Here is a 23,204-nt window from a genome sequence, read left to right as displayed (position 1 = left end):
TTCTGGGCGAAAAAGGATTCCAGTCTCCACCTTCTCTAGCGCTTTGCGCCATGGCGTAAGCGGACGTTGGAGTAAATAAGACCGGAAGAGCACACAGCGTATCTGGCAGCTGTAGATTGAATTCTTTCTTGTACTTCTTATCTTTGCAGTATGACGTTTAGTTTGTCTGTTATGGATGCTCAATGACTTTTAAAATTATTGCGATCAAGTAATCCGTCGGTGTGTGTATAGTTAATACACACGCTTGGCTTTGGTGACCTCGTTAATGTTAGCTTACCTAAATTGGGGGAAAAATCGACAGCGACCACATCATCAATTTAAACGGCACAAGGTTGGTGGCAAGTTTTGTTTCCCTCCGTTACACATGATAAATAAGCGCATCTGTATACGTGGTTTGCAACTCCATAAACAACATTTAATCACTGTTGGTTACTAATGTCTCTAACAATATATCATTGACTATATATATATATATATAACGATATCAGTGTTTCATATCGATAATTATTGATTTTTTTTGTGACCCATTTAAAATAAGGACCAGGAGAAAAATATATTACGTTTAAACTTTTGTATTTTAAACTTAACCTTCCACTGATCATAATCCCCTCAAGTATTAAGACAAAAATGTCAACAACCATGGAAAACTCAAATAATTAAAATGTAAACATTCAATTCAAGTTTTCAATTCAATTCAAGTTTATTTGTATAGCGCTTTTTACAATTAGACATTGTCTCAAAGCAGCTTTACAGAACATAAACATAGAGCAGAAGGTAAACATAAATAATGATAAAGAAAATAACAAATAATAAAAGTAAAAGAATTGACAGAATAAAAATTCTAGATTATTATTAGAATAGATTAATATGAGCAAGTCTGAGGTGATTCAGGCAGCAGTGGCAAGGAAGAAACCTTGTGAGGAACCGGACTCAAGGGGGAACCCATCCTCATATGGGTGACACTGGGGGTGTGATTGTAATAAACAGTCAGTTAAATGTTGTATTGGTGTAAGGATCATGGACTTCGCATCTCCTTAGTATCACAGGGTCTAACTGGAGATGTCTCAGGATTCTTAGAGTCGGCCTAGGCTCAGTGGACGTCCAAAGGCTTCGTCCCACAGAGGACTTTGGGAGCTGGTACAGTGTCTGGATGCCTCGGGATGGGTACAATGAGAGAAGCAGTGGAAAGGGATTAACATATCTGCTGTTCATAAAAATGTGCAGGTCTGATGTACTAGTGCATGATACTATAGGATGTATTATGTGTACGCCTGACTAAAGAGATGAGTTTTTAATCTACATTTAAACTGGGAAAGTGTGTCTGAGCCCCAAACACTATCAGGAAGACTATTCCAAATTTTTGGGGCTAGATAAGAAAACGCTCTACCACCTTTAGTAGACTTAGATATTCTGTGAACTACCAAAAGTCCTGAGTTTTGTGATCTCAGAGAGCGTGAAGGATTGTAACGTGTTCGAAGACTAGTTAGATACATGGAGCTAAACCATTAAGAGCCTTGTACGTAAGTAGCAGCAGTTTGTAATCAATTCTAAACTGAACAGGTAGCCAGTGTAGAGATGATAAAATTGGGGTTATATGGTCATACTTTCTTGTCCTAGTGAGAACTCTGGCAGCTGCATTTTGGACTAACTGTAACCTATTTATTAAAGATGCAGGACAACCACCTAGTAATGCATTACTGTAGTCCAGTCTAGAGGTCATGAATACATGAACTAGCTTCTCAGCATCAGATACAGACAGGATGTTTCTCAGCTTGGCAATATTTCTAAGGTGGAAGAACGCTGTTTTGGTAGTATGAGCGATATGATTTTTAAAAGACAAGTTGCTGTCTAATATAACACCGAGGTCTTTCACTGTCGAGCTACTAGTAAACACTTAAACATAAGTCTAAAGGCACAATAAACACTTAACAATTATCTCTTAACAAGGTGCAAAATGAAAGAAAATGTAAGAAATGCTTAATAAAGTGTAATAAAATAGTGCAAATTGTTAAATATAAACATAGAGAAACGACAGACGACATTGGTCTGACTACTCTAAAAAACTGCCATACTGGTGAGCTGACTTTTCCTCTTTTATTTACAATTTCCTTGCTCGCTGCTGCTCATTTTCTGCTTATCAGTCGCCGGTTACTGAAGAGGAATCCAGCAGACCAGCACAAGACAACGATATGGCACAACCAAACTTGATACTGTTACATGATTGGCTGTTAGTGTGTCACTTCCTACGTTGCTAGGTTAACAGAGAGTGAGTACCTTCGTTAATGCACCCAAACTTGCTTTGCAACCTCTGTTTTCTTCCGACGAAAAATAAAAATATTGAACGTTTTTTCAAACACATTTTCTATTGATATCAATCAGGTGTCTACCGCGATACATATCGTTATCGTTTAATCGCCCAGCCCTATAAGGGAGGCATCTGACACATGTTGATAATGTGGCTGTGACATCAAATAGGTAATCGATTTATTTTCCTACAAGAAATCCTTTACTCCGGTTTGTGGATGCACCTATTATACGTATCTATTTGGGATTGGTTGCGAATTATATTATCAGGATAGGACCAGAATAAAGCAGCTGCTGTAGATACATAAACTAGGGACAGGCTTAAACATACTGAGCAATTAAATTCTCACAAAATAGTAACTCAGCCATATGGCCTGAAAAATAAGGCAACTTTTTTAATTTTCTGTTTTACTTGGTGTTTTTTATATGTTTAAAGGCAGAAGCTATAGATTACCTTGCTGCATGCTCACATTCTGGATCTGGGGAGAGTTGCTCTTCAGATGGCAAGAGCTCTATAAGTTTATTAAGAATTATGAGCATATATACACAACCTCAAGGTTGTCCAGTTGTGGCAGTATAACGAAGGGTTCTGATTTGCCAGGGACAGGATTAACATTCCTCTAATCAACACTAGACAACACTTAATCAGGAGAGGTCACAAGAAAAGGACTCTGGGTGTGATTAAGAAGAAACTTTGGCTAATATCTGATTCAAACCCATGATAATTTTATTTGATCTCATCTATAATCATATTTCAAGAGTATAAAACGTGCCTTCTGGAGTACTCAACAACATACAGAATAACACACGGCACTGAACTCAAGGGGGCTGTAAAGCCACTGGTAGGTATAAGCATTGGACAAGAACAAGTTATGTTGTTATGAAATTGTTATGGTTTCTTGCATCAGACCACTGTTGAATTCTTGATTAAGGGAGTTTTTCTGCTGCCTGAGTCACCTCAGACTTGCTCATTGGGGATAAATACATATACATACATACATACATACATACATACACACTGAACTATATACTGTATACCTTGAATTTTTACTATATTAATTCTTTATATTTCTCTTTATGTTTACCTTCTGTTCTATGTTTGTTCTGTAAAGCTGCTTTGAGACAAAGCCCATTGTAAAAAGCGCTATACAAATAAACTTGAATTGAACTGATTCTGATTGGTCAGAAGGTCTTGATTCATTTTCAGTGGTTCTGCGAGTAGTTCTGACTCTATTATGAAATCACAGGTTTATATTAATGATCTAATATAATTTTAATAGCAAGAATTCATTCTTTTACATGTACTTTTAAAGTGGCCACTCCAGCTATTTTAAACCAAATAGTGTATAGATTTTTTAATATGTGTTATTTAAAGAAAACCATTTAATCATTGATATAGTGACATTTTCTTCAAAGAGATAACTATATAAGGTTTGTGCATTGTAACAGTAAAGAACTTTGCACTTTCCGGTTTTGCAGTAACATAACAAACATATTTTCTTTTTGGTTTATTAACTCTGACAGAGAGAGAAAAAAGAGAGCGGCTGCTAAAGGAATGGCTGTTTATAGCTACCCCCCCTCCCCAACACTGGCCGGTTCTCTACCTTCAGCACCTGAGCTAGAATGGCCTGGAGCCGTCTGCCTGTTGTTGCTTTAATCTTCAACATAAAAGGGGAGAAAATCTATGAGTGAAACAAAGATTTTACCTGAAACTGTATTACACAAAAAGGAAGCCATATTTTATATTTTGACCAGGAACGCTGTTGAGCTCTCTGGGTGCATCTGAGATTTTTTTTGTGTTTTGCTAGTAACATCGTTTAGCTCAGGAGTTACAGTATTGACTCTGGGAAACTCGAATCTGTGAATATGCGGCCAAATGAGTGTTGCAGCGAGCAAGGAAATTGTAAATAAAAGAGGAAAAATCAGCTCGCCAGTATGGCAGTTTTTTGGATATTATAAGTCTGACCGTAGTCAGACCAATGTCGTCTGCAAATTATGCAATAGCACTAAACTTGCACTAAATTCTCAGGTTTCTCTATGTTTATATTAAACTATTTTATTACACTTTATTAAGCATTTCTTACATTTTCTTTCATTTTGCACCTTAAATGTTAAGAGTTCATTGTGTTCATTGTGACTTTAGACTTATGTTTACATTTTAATTATGAATATGAATGTTGCTGGACACTATGATGATGTCAAGTAGGGCTGGGCGATATGGCTGAAAACTGTATCATGATATCATTGTTTCATAGCGGTCGATATCGATAATTATTGATATTTTTTATGACCGATTTAAAATAAGGACCAGGAGAAAAATATATTAGATTTAAACATTTTTATTTTAAACTTAACCGTCCTCTGATCATAATCCCTTCAGTTATTAAGACAAATGTCAACAACCATGGAAAACTCAAATAATTAAAATGTAAACTAGGGCTGTAGCTATCCAATATTTTAGTAATCGAGTATTCTACCGAAAATTTCTACCGAGTAATCGGATAAAATGTATTTTTGCTTAATTAAAAGCAATATGAAAGTGACATGACGTATGGCTAGGTATGGTGACCCATACTCAGAATTCGTTCTCTGCGTTTAACCCATCCAAAGTGCGCACACAGCAGTAAACACACACACTGTGAACACACACCTGGAGCAGTGGGCAACCATTTATGCTGCAGCGCCCGGGGAGCAGTTGTGGGGGGGTCAGTGCCTTGCTCAAGGGCACCTCAGTTGTGGCCGACCTGAGACTCGAACCCACAACCTTAGTCAGACTCTCTAATCATTCCCAAATATACTATATATATATATATATATATATATATATATATATATATATATATATATATATATATATATATATACATACACACACACACGCATATAGTAAATACTATATATAAATATAACTAATTGGTTTCTTTTTTTAAAACGCATAGTATGCAATGCATACCACAATATTTACTATCAAAAATTAACATTTAAATATTACCCATTGTTTCTCCATCTGTACTTATACTGTGAACAATGGCAAAGTTGACTGAGAAGAATTAGGTACATTTAAGTGGCATACATTCTGGGCTTTAAATGAACCCTTTTCAGAGATGCAAAAACAAAAAAATAAATTACTTTCAATTTTTTTTTAAGTATTAAAACCACATACATTAAAATAATAATAATACAAAAATACTGTCTTCATCAGTATTCAATATCAGAATATAAAAGTCTCTCTAAATGTGTGTGCTTTAAAAGTGTTTAAAGAAGCATGTGATTGCAATGAAGAAAGGTAAGCATATCAACATTCTGCAGCATGGATCGAGTTACTTGAGGAATCGTCTAAAAAAGTCTAAAGTCACAATGAACACTTAACAATTATCTCTTAACATTTAAGGTGCAAAATGAAAGAAAATTCTTAATGAAGTGTAATAAAATAGTGCAAAGTCTTAAATATAAACATAAAGAAGCCTGAGAATTTAGTGCAAGTTTAGTGTTAGGAAGTTCACTAGCTGTTCTGGTGAATAAAGTGTTTTAAAATATGTGCAGTGTTTTGTAAACATAAATAAAACTGAGGTAGACTGAGACTACATCTCTAATATAAAAAACAAACCTGATACAGTACAGTAACATTGTTTGAAATATAAAACCTGCAGAAATATGAAAAAGTAGCTGACTTTTCCTCTTTTATTTACAATTTCCTTGCTCGCTGCCGTGCTCATTTTCAAGTTTAAGTTTATTTGTATAGCGCTTTTTACAATAGACATTGTCTCAAAGCAGCTTTACAGAACATAAACATAGAGCAGAAGGTAAACATAAGGAATAATAAAAGAAATAACGAATAATAAAAGAAAAAGAATTAACATAATAAAAAATGCAAGATTATTATATATATATAGTTCACAATCTGTATGTATTTATCCCCCTATGAGCAAGTCTGAGGTGACTCAGGCAGCAGTGGCAAGGAAAAACTCCCTTAAATTGGTAAAGGAAGAAACCTTGAGAGGAACCGGACTCAAGGGGGACCCATCCTCATATGGGTGACACTGGGGTGTGATTGTAATATACAGTCAAACAAATGTTGTATTGGTGTAAGGATCATGGACTTCAGATCTCCTTAGCTTCACAGAATCTAACTGGAGATGTCTCAGGATTCTTAGAGTCAGCCTCGGCTCAGTGGACGTCCAAAGGCTTCGTCCCACAGAGGATGTTGGGAGCTGGTGCAATGTCTGGATGCCTCGGGATGGGTACAATGAGAGAAGCAGTGGAGAAGGATTAACATATCTGCTGTTCATAAAAATGTGCAGGTCTGATGTACTGGTGCATGATGATATAGGATGTATTATGTGTACGCCTGACTAAAGAGATGAGTTTTTAATCTACATTTAAACTGGGAAAGTGTGTTTGAGCCCCGAACACTATCAGGAATACTATTCCAAAGTTTTGGAGCTAAATAAGAAAACGCCCTACCACCTTTAGTAGACTTAGATATTCTGGGAACTAACAGAAGTCCTGAGTTTTATTATCTAAGAGAGCGTGAAGGATTTTAACGTGTTAGAAGACTAGTTAGATACATGGGAGCTAAATTTTCTGCTCATCAGTCGCCGGTTACTGAAGAGGAATCCAGCAGACCAGCACGAGACAACGATATGGCGCAACCAAACGTGATACTGTTACATGATTGGCTGTTAGCGTGTGGAGGATCAGTGATCTTATTTCAGCAAGGTTGGAATTAGGCACATTCTTTTTTCGGAAGGGCACATGAACCTACATACAAGTTTGTAATGGAAAAATGTGCTACATTCTGCTCTGTCAGTGATCCCCAACTCTGACGATTGGTTTTTCCAGCACGATATTTGCTGGTTTTTCCAGCAAGGTCAATCAAGGTGTGGATGAAGGACCACCACATCAAGACACTGTCATCAATTCTGATGGCTCATGGAAAGAATGCTACGGTACCTTTTTCCGTGTGTGTGGGGTCATCCACAATGCTGTTGGTGCAAAAGTATATGATAGATGGAAGAGAGACACCAATGAACTTCTCAGCTGTCCTCACTATCCTCTGCAGGGTCTTGCAATAGTGCAAACCGTGTGTGATGCAGCTGCTCAGAATGCTCACAATGGTCCCTCTGTAAAACATAGACAGGAGGGAGATGTGCTTTCCTCAGCCTTTATAGGAACTGATGCTGCAGGGCTTTCTTGCTGATGGAGCTGGTGTTGAGTAACTAGGTGAAGTTCTCAGCCTGATGAACACCAAAGAAATTGGTGCTTTTGAAGATCTCTACATTGATCCGTCGATGTTCAGCCGAGTGGTCACACTGTGCTCTTCTGAAGACACAATCTCTTTAGATTTATCAACATTCACAAACAGGTTTTTGGCTACATACCAGGCACTTAGCTGTTGCACCTCCTCTCTGTATGCTGGCTAGTTCTTCTTGCTGATGAGACCCACCATAATCGTGTCATCAAGAACTTGATATGGTGCAAGCTCTGCATTGCTACAGTTGTAAGTCAGCAAATTGAACAGTAGTGGTCTGAGCACACAGCCCTGAGCAGTGCTCAGTGTGGTGGTGATGGAGATGCTGTTCCCAATCCGGACTGACTGAGGTCTACCAGTCTGGAAGTCTAGGATACAGTTGCAGAGAGAGGTGTTCGATTTCAAATTCTCAATCAGGTGTTGAGGGATGATTGTGTTGAATGCTGAACTTAAGCAGCTGAATGTTGAATGCTGAACCTGAGCAGCATTCGTACGTAAGTGTCTTTATTGTCCACGGGGTTGAGGACTAAATGAAGGGTCGTGGCAATGGCCTCGTCTGTGGAGCGGTTTGGACGATGGGGTCCACTGAGGGTGGTAGAACGAATTCTGAGTATGGGTCACCATACTTAGGCGTATGTCACGTCACTTTCACTTTTGATGTGCCTTATGACGAGCCTCTCGAATCACTTCATCATTACAATGGTTGTGAGTGCGACAGGATGATAGTCATTGAGGCAGGACACTGTAGACTTCTTTGGTATGATCATGGTTCTCTTGAGGCACCTAGGAACAACAGCGCTGCTAAGGGAAATGGTGAAGATATCAGTGAAGACATCCACTGGGTGTTTGGAATGACAGGAATGTTATATGGTCCAGCAGCCTTTCATAGGTTAACTCTATGCAGAGTTCTCACCTCAGCCGAAGGATAGAGTAAATGGTTGTTGGGGTGTAGGGATGGCCTTCTATGCCACTGCAGAACACAACTCAAACCGAGCATAGAAGTCATTCAGCACATCTGGAAGGTAGGTGTCACTGTCACAGGCAGGTGAAGCTGTCTTGTAGTTCATGATAGCCTGGATGCCCTGCCACATTTGCCGGTTGTTTGATGGCTTGGGACAATTTGACCCTCGCTGTTCTTAGTCATCCTGTCCACTACCCTAAAGTCTAAGTTTCTAGACTACAGCAGTCGAGGGTTTCCTGCAGAAAATTTGTTAGTTTAGGCAGTAGGGTTGGGCGGGTGGGCGGGGCTTCTTTGTGAGAGACCACAGACTGTACTACATTTAACAATTATTAAAAACAGGCACGTGCAACCTAGCTAGCAGGTGAAGAACACAAACAACAAAATCACCAGCTAACTTACTTTTAAATTTGCAAGAACTATAGACTAATACAATAACAGGCTTAAATAAACCCAAAACATAAGTCCACTTACAGTTCTCACGGACACGCGTTTTATCAACTGGCTATTAATCCTCCAGACAGTGACTGACCATGTCTTTCTCTCATTTCGGCCGTGTGGCGCGCGTGCCCGCTTGCGGTGTGAAGCGCGTCCGCGCTATTCTCTGAGATGCACTTGACGGCCTTTTGTGCAGCGGATTTTTTATTTTTTTTTGGATGACCTAGTTAAGGGTTTCCCAGCTTAGGCGGGCCGCACGAACTGAAAAAGTGCTGCAGGAAACCCTGCAGTCATCCACAGCTTCTGGTTGGAGCATGTGGTGGTGGTCTTGGAGACGGTCATGTCATCAATGCACTTGCCAATGTAGCCGGTCCAAGACGCATGAAAGCTGTGATTTAAAATCAGGTCTATTCCACCAAATAGTATACATATATATACCGCATGTATATACCACAGCAATAGGAGCACAGAAGATGCAGTTTCCATGACACTGCACTCTGTGCTCACACGCTTGGACAATAAGAATACCTATGCACGTATGCTGTTTGTTGACTTCAGTTCAGCATTTAACACCATCATTCCATCCATATCCATATATCAGTTAATAGCCAAATTAGTAGATCTGGGCATTAACACCACAACGTGCATCTGGCTCATGGACTTTCTGACCAACAGACCCCAGCAGGTTTGATCAGGCTCTATCTGCTCCAACACCATCACACTCAACACTGGTGTACCACAGGGCTGTGTGCTGAGCCCCTTCCTCTACTCCCTCTTTACCTCTGACTGCAGGCCTGTGAATCGATCTAACTCCATCATCAAGTTTGCAGATGACACCACAGTGATCGGTCTCATCACCATCAATGATGTGACTGCCTACAGGGAGGAGATCCAGCACCTAGCCACATGGTGCAATAACAATAACTTGCTCCTTAACACCACCAAAACAAAAGAGCTCATTGTGGACTTCAGGAAAGAGTCAGGAGGCACGCATGACAACATCCACATCAATGGGATGGCTGTTGAGTGTGTTTCCAGCTTCAAGTCCCCCCCCCAAAACACACACACACACACCTCACACTATGCTATTGTGCTAATGGACTGTCTAAACTAAAACTTCTGATCACTTGTACATTTGCTCAATCACACTCCACAATTTGTTATTGCACTAATGGACTGTTACATAAAATCATGCTCATTTTCACACTTGCTCTTCTTTTTTGCATTGCTGCTCACCATTGCCTTACCATTGTATATACACACCTAATTTCTGTTCATAATAACAGCGATATATTATATTATGATCATAGTACATATCCTCCTGTATATTTTGGTTTATAGTAATAGACATCTGTATATTATGTTCATAGCACATAAACAGAATATTCATCTGTATATTGTATTCACAGAATATATATATATTCATCTGTATATTATATTTATAGTACGTATATATTCCTTTGTATATTATATTCATAGAACATACATTATCTGTAAATTACTGTTTATAGTATAAACCATATATTTTGTTACAGCACATATCCTTCTGTAGATCTGTATATTTGTTCATAGTAGTGCTGCACGATTAATCATATCGCAATCGCGATATCAAGCCTGTGCGATTATATGACGCAAAATGCTGCGATTTTTATGAAATAAATAAATAATAAATAAATGCATGTGTGGACATGACAACCCATTCTCTCTGAAAGCTGTTTGCCTATTTCATACACCAGACCGCTATCCGCTAATAAAATAAAAAAGACCAGTGAGTTTCAGTTTAGGCAGTGACACGTGTGGCGCGTATGGTCATGTCGTGACTTTTTCCGGTGTGCAGTGCGGAACGGGTGAAGATGGATGCTGAGCAGACAAACACTGAACACTGTTCATCAACAACCCTTTTTTTTTTATGACTAAGACGAAACGATGACAAGACTACCCCACTGTCCAAAAACGCTGACTAAGACTAAATTAACGTGCATTATTGTTGACGAAAAAAGACGAGACGGAAATGTTTTGTATAAAATAAAAACTAAGATAATATCTCTCTTCATTTTCGTCTACAATTGTCTCTGCTTTTTCATCAGCTGTTACGCCTTTAAGGGTGCTTTGACACCTATAGTTCGGTTAATTTGGTATAATATATAACATATAATATAATTTTAATGCACTGCAAACGGCGAAGACGCATCGCAAGACACTTCAGGAGGCGGCGAGCATTACTTTTGCGAAACAGTGACATGCTTATCCTCCGAAAATATTGCCAACGACCCACTACGGCAGCTGGTTTAGTCCAAAATGCGCAATACTTTTTGCAGTTAGGTCTATTCGATCTCGGACAGTGTAATCACCAGAAACGAGCCGTACCAGAGTTCGTTTGAAAGCGTACCGAGACCACCTCTTCAAGGAGGCCTCGGTACGCTTGTTTAGTCCGCTTTTGGTGCGCACCAGAGTTCGATTGCTGCATTCTCACCTGCCCAAACGAACCGCACCAAACGAGCAATCGAACTCTGGTACGATTCAACCGAACTAAACAAGGCAGGTGTGAAAGCACCCTAAAATATTCAGAACAAGTTCGTGGCTTCGCGCTGTTGCTCAAGTTACAGGTCTCATACGCCTGTGGCTGCAACACGAAACTGCTGAACAATTGTATTGCTTCCGCTAAAGAAAATAGTGCGCTCCATCTCTACGGTTAGAATCCTGTGTGTCCATGGCAACACTCTGTTTTTCATGGCAACGGTGTGTTATAGTTAGCAGCGGTCTGTTATCAAGAAATAAAATAGTGTGTGCGTATAAAAAATCGGTCCACACGGCGCTCAAAAAAAAAAAAAAAAAAAAAAATTCCTGAGCGCAAGTCCACCGTCTAGGCGGCTTTTTGTGTTAAATGATATTTCCTGTCGCTGCCCAGGCGCTTTTATTGTACAACAGCTTATGTCCCGATGACCGGTCTTTGCATTACGATTAAAAGCAGTATCAATAAAGTAAAAAATGTGAAGTTCAGTCAAGTTCGAGTGTATGCACTGTTTAAACGAGTGTTCTCAACTTCTCACTGATATTTTTGTGATTCACGGAGTTTTGATATGTTTTATAGCCTTGATATTGTTTCTTATTCAAAAGTGGTGACAGGAAAAACTCTTTACCCCAACCTGAAACCTCTTCCCCTGTCACAATCACATCATAATCAAAATTAATAATTAGGCTTAAAAGCAAAGGTATATGTAAGGGAATCAAGTTTAACAATTACATGTAATATTGTGTAAATAATGTAAACATGTAAATAATGGTGTGTGCAATACATGTATTAAGTTGGTAATTTACATAATTTACATATACACATACATTTACATATATATATATATATATATATATATATATATATATATATATATATATATACACACACACACACATGTTGTTGCTAGTTTGAGTTTAGAAATACAAATTTCAGCATTATCAGTAATCTGTGTACATTTTCCTTGAGAACCAAGCAAGTTGACTCTATATGTCAAAGAAGATATTATAAATATCTTCTTTATGTATTTTTCTCAAAAGTCAAATATCAGTACCACTACTCTTTATACAGTATATTGTTGGTTATCTATCATATGCTGTTTTTAAGCTGTGTCATTAATGTTTGTCAATAGGTTTTACTTATTTGTGGAAGTAAGGACAATGGACAATCTGGAGGAAAATGCTACTGAAAGGATTCTACTAGAACCATACAATTACCTGCTACAGCTACCAGGTAAAACATTAATATTATTTATAGAAGACAGCATGGTACTAATTGATACAGTACGTAGATCTAAGGGGTTGGTGAGTAATAGTCAACTAATCTATTCATTGCCGTTTATTTAAGCATCTAATCAATTAATTATGTTCTTGAAATTCACATTACAAATTCACAACTGAGCACATAATTTTTTTTACAGTGACCATGTTTCAAGCAGCAGAAGTGGCGATAAATAAATAAATAAATAAATAAATAAATAAATAAAGCATGCCAATACCTGCTAATCCTGCTGCTTAAGATTACTTTACTGCCTTTCTAGTTAGTGGTTGGGGCCTCTGTGGTTTGGAATCACACAAAAAATACTCAGTATATCACACAAGATCTTGATAGTTTGAGATCTAGTTAAACTGGCTGCCAAGACAACACCTGGAACTCTTAGTCATGGTCATTAAACTATTCCTGAACAGTTTTTGCAGTGCCAAAGCACATTATCCTGCTGAAAGTGGCCATGGCCATGAAGGGATGTACTTGGTCTGCAACAATGTTTAGGTAGGACAATATAAGGTACAATGTTTTGTTGGAAAACCTTGGTTCTTGGTTGACCTCACAGTAATATCTGCATGCTTTGAACCAAGGTTTTCCAACAAAACATTGTCCATGGCATCACACTGCCTTTGCCAGCTTGTCTTCTTCCCATAGTTACTCCTGGCATTGTCTCTTCCCCAGATAAGCCAGACATTCACCTGTCCACATGATGTAGAAAAGTGATTCATCATACCTGGCCAGGTTCTTTCAGTGCTCCATGGACCAGTAATGATGCTCATTGGTGCCCATTGCAGACACTTTCAGAATTGAAACTCTAATCTGTCTGTGGCAACACGGCTCCATGCATGGCAAGCTGCAATATGTGATTCATAACCATCATTGCCAGCATTAAGGTTTTTTTTTTTTTTAGCATTTTCTGCTAAAATATATGGGCTAGCCTTCACTCCCCAAACGCATTAGTGAATCTTGGGTTCCCATGACCCTATTGCTGGTTCAGCAGTTGCCCTTCCTTAGTCCTCTTTTGGTAGGTAGTAACGCTTCACGAGATCTGACATTTTGACCAAGTCATCTAGTCGTCACAATTTGAACCTTGTCAGTTTTGCTCAGATCCTTTCTCATTTTTGCATTTCCTTTATTGTTAAAAATAATAATAATAAAAGTGCCGTATATATCATGTAACGAAACAACCAATGTAGATTTTTTTAAACAAATAGTTGGGCTTCTGAGTTAAGAACCCAGTCTCAACAATAAATACATTTGTTATTGAAAAGGATAATCCACCAAGAAAGAAAAACTGGAAAAGTTAATCTGAGCCAATTCACAAATATTGTCTAGATTGCATGTCAGTATAAATTAATACAGCTTACAAACTTTTAGGATATCTATCATCTACAAATCTACAAACTTCATACAACTTCTGAATATCTTCTAGTTTAACATTTTTAATAAAAATTTATGAAACTCATTTGATTGAATTTTTGGAATAATGTTAATTTATATATGATCATGACACTATCTTTTTCATATTTTTACATTGGTGTCTGTAATTAATAGCAATTGCAATTCTTTCGCAGATGTTGGCTTTGTGAAGTTTTCTGCAGACTGTGTTTGTGAAAATAGGTTCTTTAAGGTGGATCTTAAATTCTGCTGTCACTTTTGCTGCAGTAGGTCTGTGTTGTTTGGCACTGTCTTCCTAGTTCAAATCCAAATCCAAATCAAACCAATATTTGGTGTGACCATATTCTGAGCATCAATTTTTCTACAGACATAGGGAAAAGTTTTGAGAATGACACAAATATTAATTTTCATAGTCTGCTGCGTATATGCAATTTGCACATATTCTTTGCCATGAATATTATAGTAATCCTCCAAAAAACTTGGACACAACAGGACCAGCTGACATTGTCAGTGCTTTTCTCATGAACACAGTGTTGACAAGGATATGGGTGATTAGCCTTGTTTTCATGTCAGAGGTATTTATATTTTGGCCACAATTCTTCTATGAAGACCGCTTCTGGCAAGACATCTCTGGGCGGTATATGGGTGTACCTGGGTCCCACTGGGTTCCGCTAGTTATGATGGCACTACTGGACATTATCTTTTGTCGAAGGGAAGTGGGAAGGAGATACAATATATATACAGTAATTTAGAGAATTTGTGTTATCATGGTTTTTGAAGAGAATGCATGACCGCAACATGCAAGTTCTGATTAGTCAGTGCTCCTCAGTTGCAAGAGAAAAAAACTTTGCATTCACCCTTATAATTTAGCACCAGTCTACATAAGACTTCATCATTTGAGATCAGAGTGCATAGGTCACTAACCCACAAGCTGTCCAATCCGGACCCGGACCTACAGCCAAAGCCAAAGGTTATGCTTTAAAACTTGACGGGACGCTTCTGTTTTAACCGGCGCAGCTTTTGCAATCTTTGTGGTAGTGGAAACGCACAGACCAATTGCATGTGAGTTAAGCCATCCCACGTGATAATCAAATCTGTGCATTCCTGAAGTAAACACTGCGACTCAACAGTGCAAGACAGATGAGAGAGAATTAAACTAGAGTTACACATGAAAGAAAAATATCAAAACGCCATTATGAGACAAAACATAAAGGTTTTGAACAAACATATCCACTCAAATCTGAAGACAGCGTCTCTGAGACAGCTTTCCCAGGTCCGAGGAAAGTAGCCCTATACATCCTGACCATGTTTGGCTCTACATACAACTGCGAGGCAGCTTTCTCTACAGTGAACATAATCCAAACTAAATATCGTTCCAGGCTCACTAATAAGCAGCTCCACATGTGTATGAGAATGGCCCTAACTCCATTCAAGCTCAGGTTTAACATCCTGCCAAACCAAGCTAGAGCTCAGTTCTCTCACTGAGATATAAAAAGAAAGTTAAGCACTTTATTTACACATACACAATTTTCACATTTTATTTATTTTCTGTTATTTTGAAATGTAGCCCTACTTTCATTTATTTAATGAGAGAATGTTATACATATCTACAATCATACATATGTTCAGTTCTATGTTACGTGACAATAAGTATTGTCAAAGTTTTTGAATTGTACTACTGAATTTATATGATTTGTCAGTTAGGTATTGATTGCTTGCAGATGTTGATTGCTACTAGGCTACTTAAATATATCACACTAACTAGTTAGACATTATGATCTTCCGGACCTTTGCTTCAAGAAATTTTCTCTTACTGGACCTCTTTATATTTTAGTTGACTATCTCTGAGATAGTGTGATAATTTCAGTCCCATATTTAAGCCTGAATTCATACAATTGCCAAACACAGTTAGGAAGTTGGGCTACTCTACAGTGGAGTAAACTTGCACAAACCTTGACAATGTTGTAAGTGAATAAAAACTACACTGCATGTGAAGCACACTGGTGCAATGAAATTTCAGCTACCAGTTCCATTTATTTGTTTTATATGCTGTGCTTTGTTTTTAAAATGGATAACGTATGGAATCTGTGTCACTTTCATGAATACAATTTTTATTTTATTTTTTTTTTTATTTCCAGGGAAACAAATCCGCACTAAACTTTCTCAAGCATTCAACCACTGGCTCAGTGTACCTGATGATAAACTTCAGGTAAGAGCATGTTTATCTTAAAATAATAATGCTGAGTCTTTAGAGAATATTGAATTTACAAAAGAGTAGGAAGAAGTCTTATCTTTTGTCTGCGATCTTAGGATCTGGTGTACCAACAAAGGAAAGTACAAACAAATAAAAAGTAAACCTTGGGAAGAATGAGATTACTGGGGTACTAAAAAATTCTGGTGTTGGGTGTATTAATGTAAATTAAGAGAATTTTAGTGTTTGACAAAAAGTAAGGTAACATTCCATGTACTTTTGTCTGATCATTTTCATAAGATCATTTTCTCTTACTCGTAAGTTGTCTTGGTTAAACAATTAACTTGTTACATGGTTATAGAAAGGAAATTATTGCAATCACATTATCCAATGTCACCCATATAAGGATAAGCATTATAGTCATATGAAATATGAGTCATATGAGTTGCTTTCACCAAACATGCACTCTAATATGAGCTTGTGTGAGCTTCAGCATGCAGAATTTTAGGTTTACCTGTGCTTTTTGCTAATTCAACCTTCACACTCTGATTTTACTGACAATTATCTCAATAAAAGTTGAAGTAGATATAATTGTCTGAAACCAAAAAAATATTCATTAATATGGAATATTTGATGCAATTGTGCAAATGCAATCCCAGAACTTACATCCATCCATCCATCCATTTTCTACCGCTTATCCGGGGCCGGGTTGCGGGGGCAGCAGTCTAAGCAGGGACACCCAGACTTCCCTCTCCCCAGACACTTCCTCCAGCTCTTCCGGGGGAATACCGAGGCGTTCCCAGGCCAGTCGAGAGACATAGTCCCTCCAGCGTGTCCTAGGTCTTCCCCGGGGCCTCCTCCCGGTTGGCCATGCCCGGAACACCTCCCCAGGGAGGCGTCCAGGAGGCATCCGAAACAGATGCCCGAGCCACCTCAGCTGACCCCTCTCAATGTGGAGGAGCAGCGGCTCTACTCTGAGCTCCTCCCGAGTGACTGAGCTCCTCACAATATCTGTAAGGGTGCGCCCAGCCACCCTGCGGAGGAAACTCATTTCAGCTGCCTGTATCTGGGATCTTGTCCTTTCGGTCATGACCCAAAGCTCATGACCATAGGTGAGGGTAGGAACGTAGATCGACTGGTAAATAGAGAGCTTCGCCTTGCGGCTCAGCTCTTTCTTCACCACAACAGATCGGTATATTGACCGCATCACTGCAGAAGATACATCGATCCGCCTGTCGATCTCCCGCTCCATCCTTCCCTCGCTCGTGAACAGGACCCCAAGATACTTAAACTCCTCCACTTGAGGCAAGAGCTCTCCACCAACCTGAAGGGGGCAAGCCACCATTTTCCGGCTGAGAACCATGGCCTCGGACTTGGAGGTGCTGATTCTCATCCCTGCCACTTCACACTCGGCTGCAAACCGTCCCAGTGCATGCTGAAGGTCCTGATTTGAAGAAGCCAACAGGACAACATCATCTGCAAAAAGCAGAGACGAAATCCTGTGGTCCCCAACCCGGACTCCCTCCGGCCCCCAACTGCGCCTAGAAATCCTGTCCATAAAAATAATGAACAGGACCAGTGACAAAGGGCAGCCCTGCCGGAGTCCAACATGCACCGGGAACAAGTCTGACTTACTGCTGGCAATGCGAACCAAACTCCTGCTCCAGTCATATAGGTACCAGACAGCCCTTAGCAGAGGGCCCCGAACCCCATACTCCCAGAGCACCCCCCACAGGTCACCACGAGGGACACAGTCAAATGCCTTCTCCAGATCCACAAAACACATGTGGACTGGTTGGGCAAACTCCCATGAACTCTCCAGCAACCTGGTGAGGGTATAGAGATGGTCCAGTGTTCCAGGACGAAACCCGCATTGTTCCTCCTGAATCCAAGGATCGACTATCGGCCGAATTCTCCTCTCCAGTACCCTGGCATAGACTTTTCCAGGGAGGCTGAGGAGTGTGATCCCCCTGTAGTTGGAACACACCCTCCGGTCCCCCTTCTTAAACAGAGGGACCACCACCCCAGTCTGCCAGTCCAGAGGCACTGTCCCCAACCGCCACGCGATGTTGCAGAGTCAACCAAGACAGCCCCACAACTTCCAGAGACTTAAGGTACTCAAGGCGGATCTCATCCACCCCCGGTGCCTTGCCACCGAGGAGCTGACCTCAGCTTGGGGGATCGACGAGTCCACAACCAAGCCCTCCGCCTCTGCTTCCTCAATGGAAGACATGTTGGTGGGGTTGAGGAGATCCTCGAAGTACTCCTTCCACCGTCCGAGGATGTCACCAGTCGAAGTCAGCAGATTCCCACTCCCACTGTAAACAGTGTGAGCAGGGCACTGCTTCCCCCTCCTGAGGCGCCGGATGGTTTGCCAGAATTTCTTCGAGGCCAACCGATAGTCCTTCTCCATGGCCTCACCGAACTCCTCCCAGACCCGAGTTTTTGCCTCTGCAACCACCCGGGCTGAAGCTCGCTTGGCCCTCCGGTAACTATCAGCTGCCACCGGAGTCCCCCCCCACCATATCAACCAGGCTCGATAGGACTCCTTCTTCAGCTTGACGGCATCCTTTACTTCCCGGGTCCACCACCGGGTTCGGGGATTGCCGCCATGACAGGCACCGGAGACCTTACGGCCACAGCTCCGTGCGGCTGCATCGACAATGGAGGTGGAGAACATGGTCCACTCGGACTCAATGTCTCCAACCTCCCTCAGGATCTGGTTGAAGCTCTGCCGGAGGTGAGAGTTGAAGATCTCTCTGACAGGAGACTCTGTCAAAAGTTCCCAGCGGACCCTCACAGTACATTTGGGTCTGCCAAGTCTGTCCAACTTCCTCCCCTGCCATCGGACCCAACTCACCACTAGGTGGTGATCAGTTGACAGCTCCGCCCCTCTCTTTACCCGAGTGTCCAAGACATACGGCCGGAGGTCAGATGAAACAACCACAAAGTCGATCATCGACTTCCGACCTAGGGTGTCCTGGTGCCATGTGTACTGATGGACACCCTTATGCTTGAACATGGTGTTCGTTTTGGACAAACTGTGACTAGCGCAGAAGTCCAATAACAGAACACCACTCGGGTACAGTTCGGGGGACCGTTCCTCCCAATCACGCCCCTCCAGGTGTCACTGTCGCTGCCCACGTGAGCGTTGAAGTCCCCCAGTAGAACGACGGAGTCCCCGGTCGGGGCACTTTCTAGCACCCCTCCCAGAGATGCCAAGAAGGATACTCTACACTGCCATTTGGCCCATAAGCACAAATAACAGTGAGAGACCTCTCCCCGACCCGAAGGCGCAGGGAAACGACCCTCTCGTTCACCGGGGTGAACTCCAACAAATGGCTACTGAGATGGGGGGCTATGAGCAAGCCCACACCAGCCCACCGCCTCTCACCGTGGGCAACTCCAGAGTAGTAGAGAGTCCAGCCTCTCTCGAGGAGTTGGGTTCCAGAGCCCAAGCTGTGCGTGGAGACGAGCCCAACTATCTCTAGTCGGTTTCTCTCAACCTCCCGCACCAGCTCGGGCTCCTTCCCCCCCAGTGAGGTGACATTCCATGTCCCTAGAGTCAGATTCCGTGTCCGGAGATTGGGTCGCCGAGGCTCCCGCCTTCGACTGCCACCCACTCCACATTGCACCAGCCCCTTATGGTTTCTCCTGCAGGTGGTGGGCCCACATGAGATCGGCCCCACGTCGCTCCTTCGGGCTGAGCCCGGCCGGGCCCCGTGGGGTAAGACCGGGCCACCAGGCGCTCGCATGCGAGCCCCAACCCCGGGCCTGGCTCCAGGATGGGGCCCCGGTTGCGCCATACCGGGCGACGTCACAGACCTCCCAGAACTTACAAAAATACCAAAAGAAGAAATTAGCAGGGAAAAAATGCAAAACATTCATAAAAGAAAACAAATGATTATCAATCTATCAAAGAAATGTCACTCATGTTCATTTGTTTCCTAGTATCTGTACCAAATGTCGAGCAGTATTGTAGGTGATTCCAGATTAGGGCTCTTCATTCATTGGTTTGATGATCAGTCTATGGTAGTTTGGGGAACAGTTGAATCACTATGGTAAAATCACACAGACATTTTGTGGCATTCAGAATATTAAACTAAGGCTTTATGCCCTATTGTTTCTAACAAAGGCTAAAGCAGCATTCTTCTAATTTCATACCCATTTGGCATAACCCCAGATTTTTTTAACACATGGAAAAATAACTTTAGATCCTAACTGATTTTTTTCGTATGTACTGCTTGACTCATAAAATGGAAGAAAGACTTATACTAGTTTTTTTTTCTCTTCTTCTTCTTTTAAAATGTATCCTTTTATGTTCTATATATTGGTGTCTTTGGAGTGTTTGCAGTACAGTCAGTTTGTATTTCTAATCTGTAGATAGCTAATATAAATACATTCATGTAACACGTAAATCAAACTACTTTATCCACACTTTTACAGTTATAGTGCTCAGTGGCTATTGATATAGTTCCATTAAAGTGAACATTCGTGCAACATTTTGTACTGAAAATGTAGTACACCAACAACAGCAAACAATATCCAGTAGCACAGCAACAAGCTAACCAGTTAAAACTAAGTATTATAGCTATTATAATTGATCTAAAACCAAAACATGTAAATGTAAAGAGTTGATACTTGAAATTCTTCAAAAATGTTCAACCATGTTGATTTAATACCACTCCATAAGTACAGAAGCAGCTGGTAATAGAGACTATCTACGGTTAATGTCATAATTTCAAGCATTTTCAGTTTTTGTTTTGTGCCTTGACTTTGAACATGGCAAGATGCTGCATGGGACTGGTTGGGCAAACTCCCATGAACTCTCCAGCAACCTGGTGAGGGTATAGAGATAAAACTAAATAAAACTTGTAATTCCTAAACATCACTTTTGGCAGGCCTGTCATACTGGGAAAACACCTCAAGACCTGCCATTTTGGATATACACAGACAAGTTTGGACAGTGACAGGTGCCATTGATTACTGAGGTATCAGTGGCACCTGTCACTGGTTTTAATATTATGGCTGATCGGTTTATACATTACAGCTAGTCAAAACTAGCTGGCTAGCTTCTTACTAACAAAAGAACACCACAGAGGTATGCGTGTCAATCTCCCCCACCACAACCAATCCCCCAACACCCTTACTTCATCTGTTCATGGTGGTCATTCCAGTGACTACCTTTTATTGCCCTTACCCCCCTGAGATAAACACACTATGGATGGTTCAACATACAAGCATGAACAGCTTCTCCGTTGCTAATGTGATTGAATGTTTTGAATATTGCTTGAATATATAAATTTCCAAGTTCCATTTAACAGTTTTAACAGAATCATTTTAATGTTTTCCCTTTTATTTTTATAATACTAAAACACTTTATTGTGAACAGTATTTACATGTACTTCAAATCAAATTAATCAAATATGGCAGATTGTTGAAACAATCTTTTCACTCTTGTCTCTTTTCTTTTTCAGGTAATCATTGAGGTAACGGAAATGCTGCACAATGCTAGTCTCCTGATTGATGACATTGAGGACAGCTCTAAATTACGCCGTGGTTTCCCTGTAGCTCACAGCATCTACGGCATTCCATCTGTTATAAACTCTGCAAACTACGTCTATTTCTTGGGTCTAGAGAAGGTGCTGACACTGGAACACCCTGAGGCTGTGCATGTGTTTACTCGACAGCTACTGGAGCTTCATCGTGGCCAGGGCCTGGACATCCACTGGCGTGACACATACACTTGCCCAAGTGAAGCAGAGTACTGTGGCATGGTACTGCGCAAGACTGGCGGATTATTTGGCCTGGCAGTGGGCCTCATGCAGCTCTTTTCAAAATGGAGCTGTGACCTTAAGCCCCTTCTAGACACACTTGGGCTCTTGTTCCAGATACGCGATGACTATGCCAACCTCTGCTCACGTGAATATGGCGCAAACAAAAGCTTCTGTGAAGACCTGACTGAAGGCAAATTCTCCTTTCCCACCATCCATGCCATCCATACACAGCTCCATAGCACACAAGTCCAGAACATCCTACGTCAACGCACTGAGGATGAAGATGTCAAGCGCTATTGTGTTGAATATTTGGAGAAGGTGGGCTCCTTTGCTTATACCAGGCAGAAGCTACATGAGTTAGAAAAGGAGGCATATAGGCTAATTGCAGGATTAGGGGGGAACCCAGAGCTGGAGGGACTAATAGAACATCTGAGCCACATTTACAAGGAATGAGAGGAAACCAAAGAATAGAGCTACATCACTCCTAAATCTCTCCTCCTTCTAAAAAAAACCTATCACTTAATTTTACATTTTAAAAAAACTGTTCATTTTGGCAACAGTGAGATTACATTGCTTTCATTAGTGCACTTCACACAACCTGTTTTTTAGAAATCAGTAAATCACCATACATAAGAACTGATGTATAATCATATTCAGTGACACAGTATAAAGGTTCTGTTGTTCTGTTGAAGCTAATCGTTAATGAAGCTAACAAAATAAAAGATATGATAAAATGCATTCTTTAAAGCTAAAGATTTGACCTTTGCCTTTTCAGTACTTTCAGAGAGGATTATAAATGTGCAAATTTTGTAAAACATATTCTTTTCAATGGAATTGGACACAAGATTTGTTTAAGGTGGATTTTACCTTTTGTTATATTTAATACACTGGCAAATCATAGTGCCATTAACAATGTAGTAACTTTTCCAATAAATCAGAAGGAAAGAAAAGTACCTTGCCAGTTTTTTTTTTATTCTATTGTGTTTCAAGGCAGCTGGAGTTGTGCTCTAGTGAATGTGTTCGAAATGTGTTTGCACAACAAATATACATGTATATATTTTACAGGATTTTACAGGTCTTCATTTAAAACTTATCTTTTGTCATGACGG

General features: G+C 40.5%; 1 protein-coding gene across 3 annotated transcripts; it reads left to right on the top strand.

Moving 5' to 3' along the window:
* Nucleotides 1-38: 38 nt before the first annotated feature.
* On the top strand, nt 39-23,048 carry ggps1 (geranylgeranyl diphosphate synthase 1). Of its 3 annotated transcripts, none has more exons than XM_047812672.1 (4): nt 39-331; nt 12,616-12,696; nt 16,266-16,336; nt 21,796-23,048. In XM_047812672.1, exons 2-4 carry the CDS (start codon nt 12,624-12,626, stop codon nt 22,546-22,548), a joined length of 897 nt encoding a protein of 298 aa, XP_047668628.1. In that variant the 5' UTR covers nt 39-331; nt 12,616-12,623; the 3' UTR covers nt 22,549-23,048. The 3 variants fall into 3 exon arrangements, with proteins under 3 accessions (XP_047668628.1, XP_027021591.1, XP_027021592.1); XM_027165790.2 differs by having other exon boundaries at nt 40-331; nt 12,596-12,696; XM_027165791.2 differs by lacking the exon at nt 39-331 and adding an exon at nt 2,247-2,266 and having other exon boundaries at nt 12,596-12,696.
* Nucleotides 23,049-23,204: the final 156 nt, after the last annotated feature.

The sequence above is a fragment of the Tachysurus fulvidraco genome, chromosome 4 (genome assembly GCF_022655615.1).
Source record: "Tachysurus fulvidraco isolate hzauxx_2018 chromosome 4, HZAU_PFXX_2.0, whole genome shotgun sequence".
NCBI classification, from domain to species: Eukaryota; Metazoa; Chordata; class Actinopteri; order Siluriformes; family Bagridae; genus Tachysurus; species Tachysurus fulvidraco.
The sequence above is the reverse complement of the archived record's forward strand: the minus strand, read 5'-3'. Positions and strand labels throughout refer to the sequence as shown.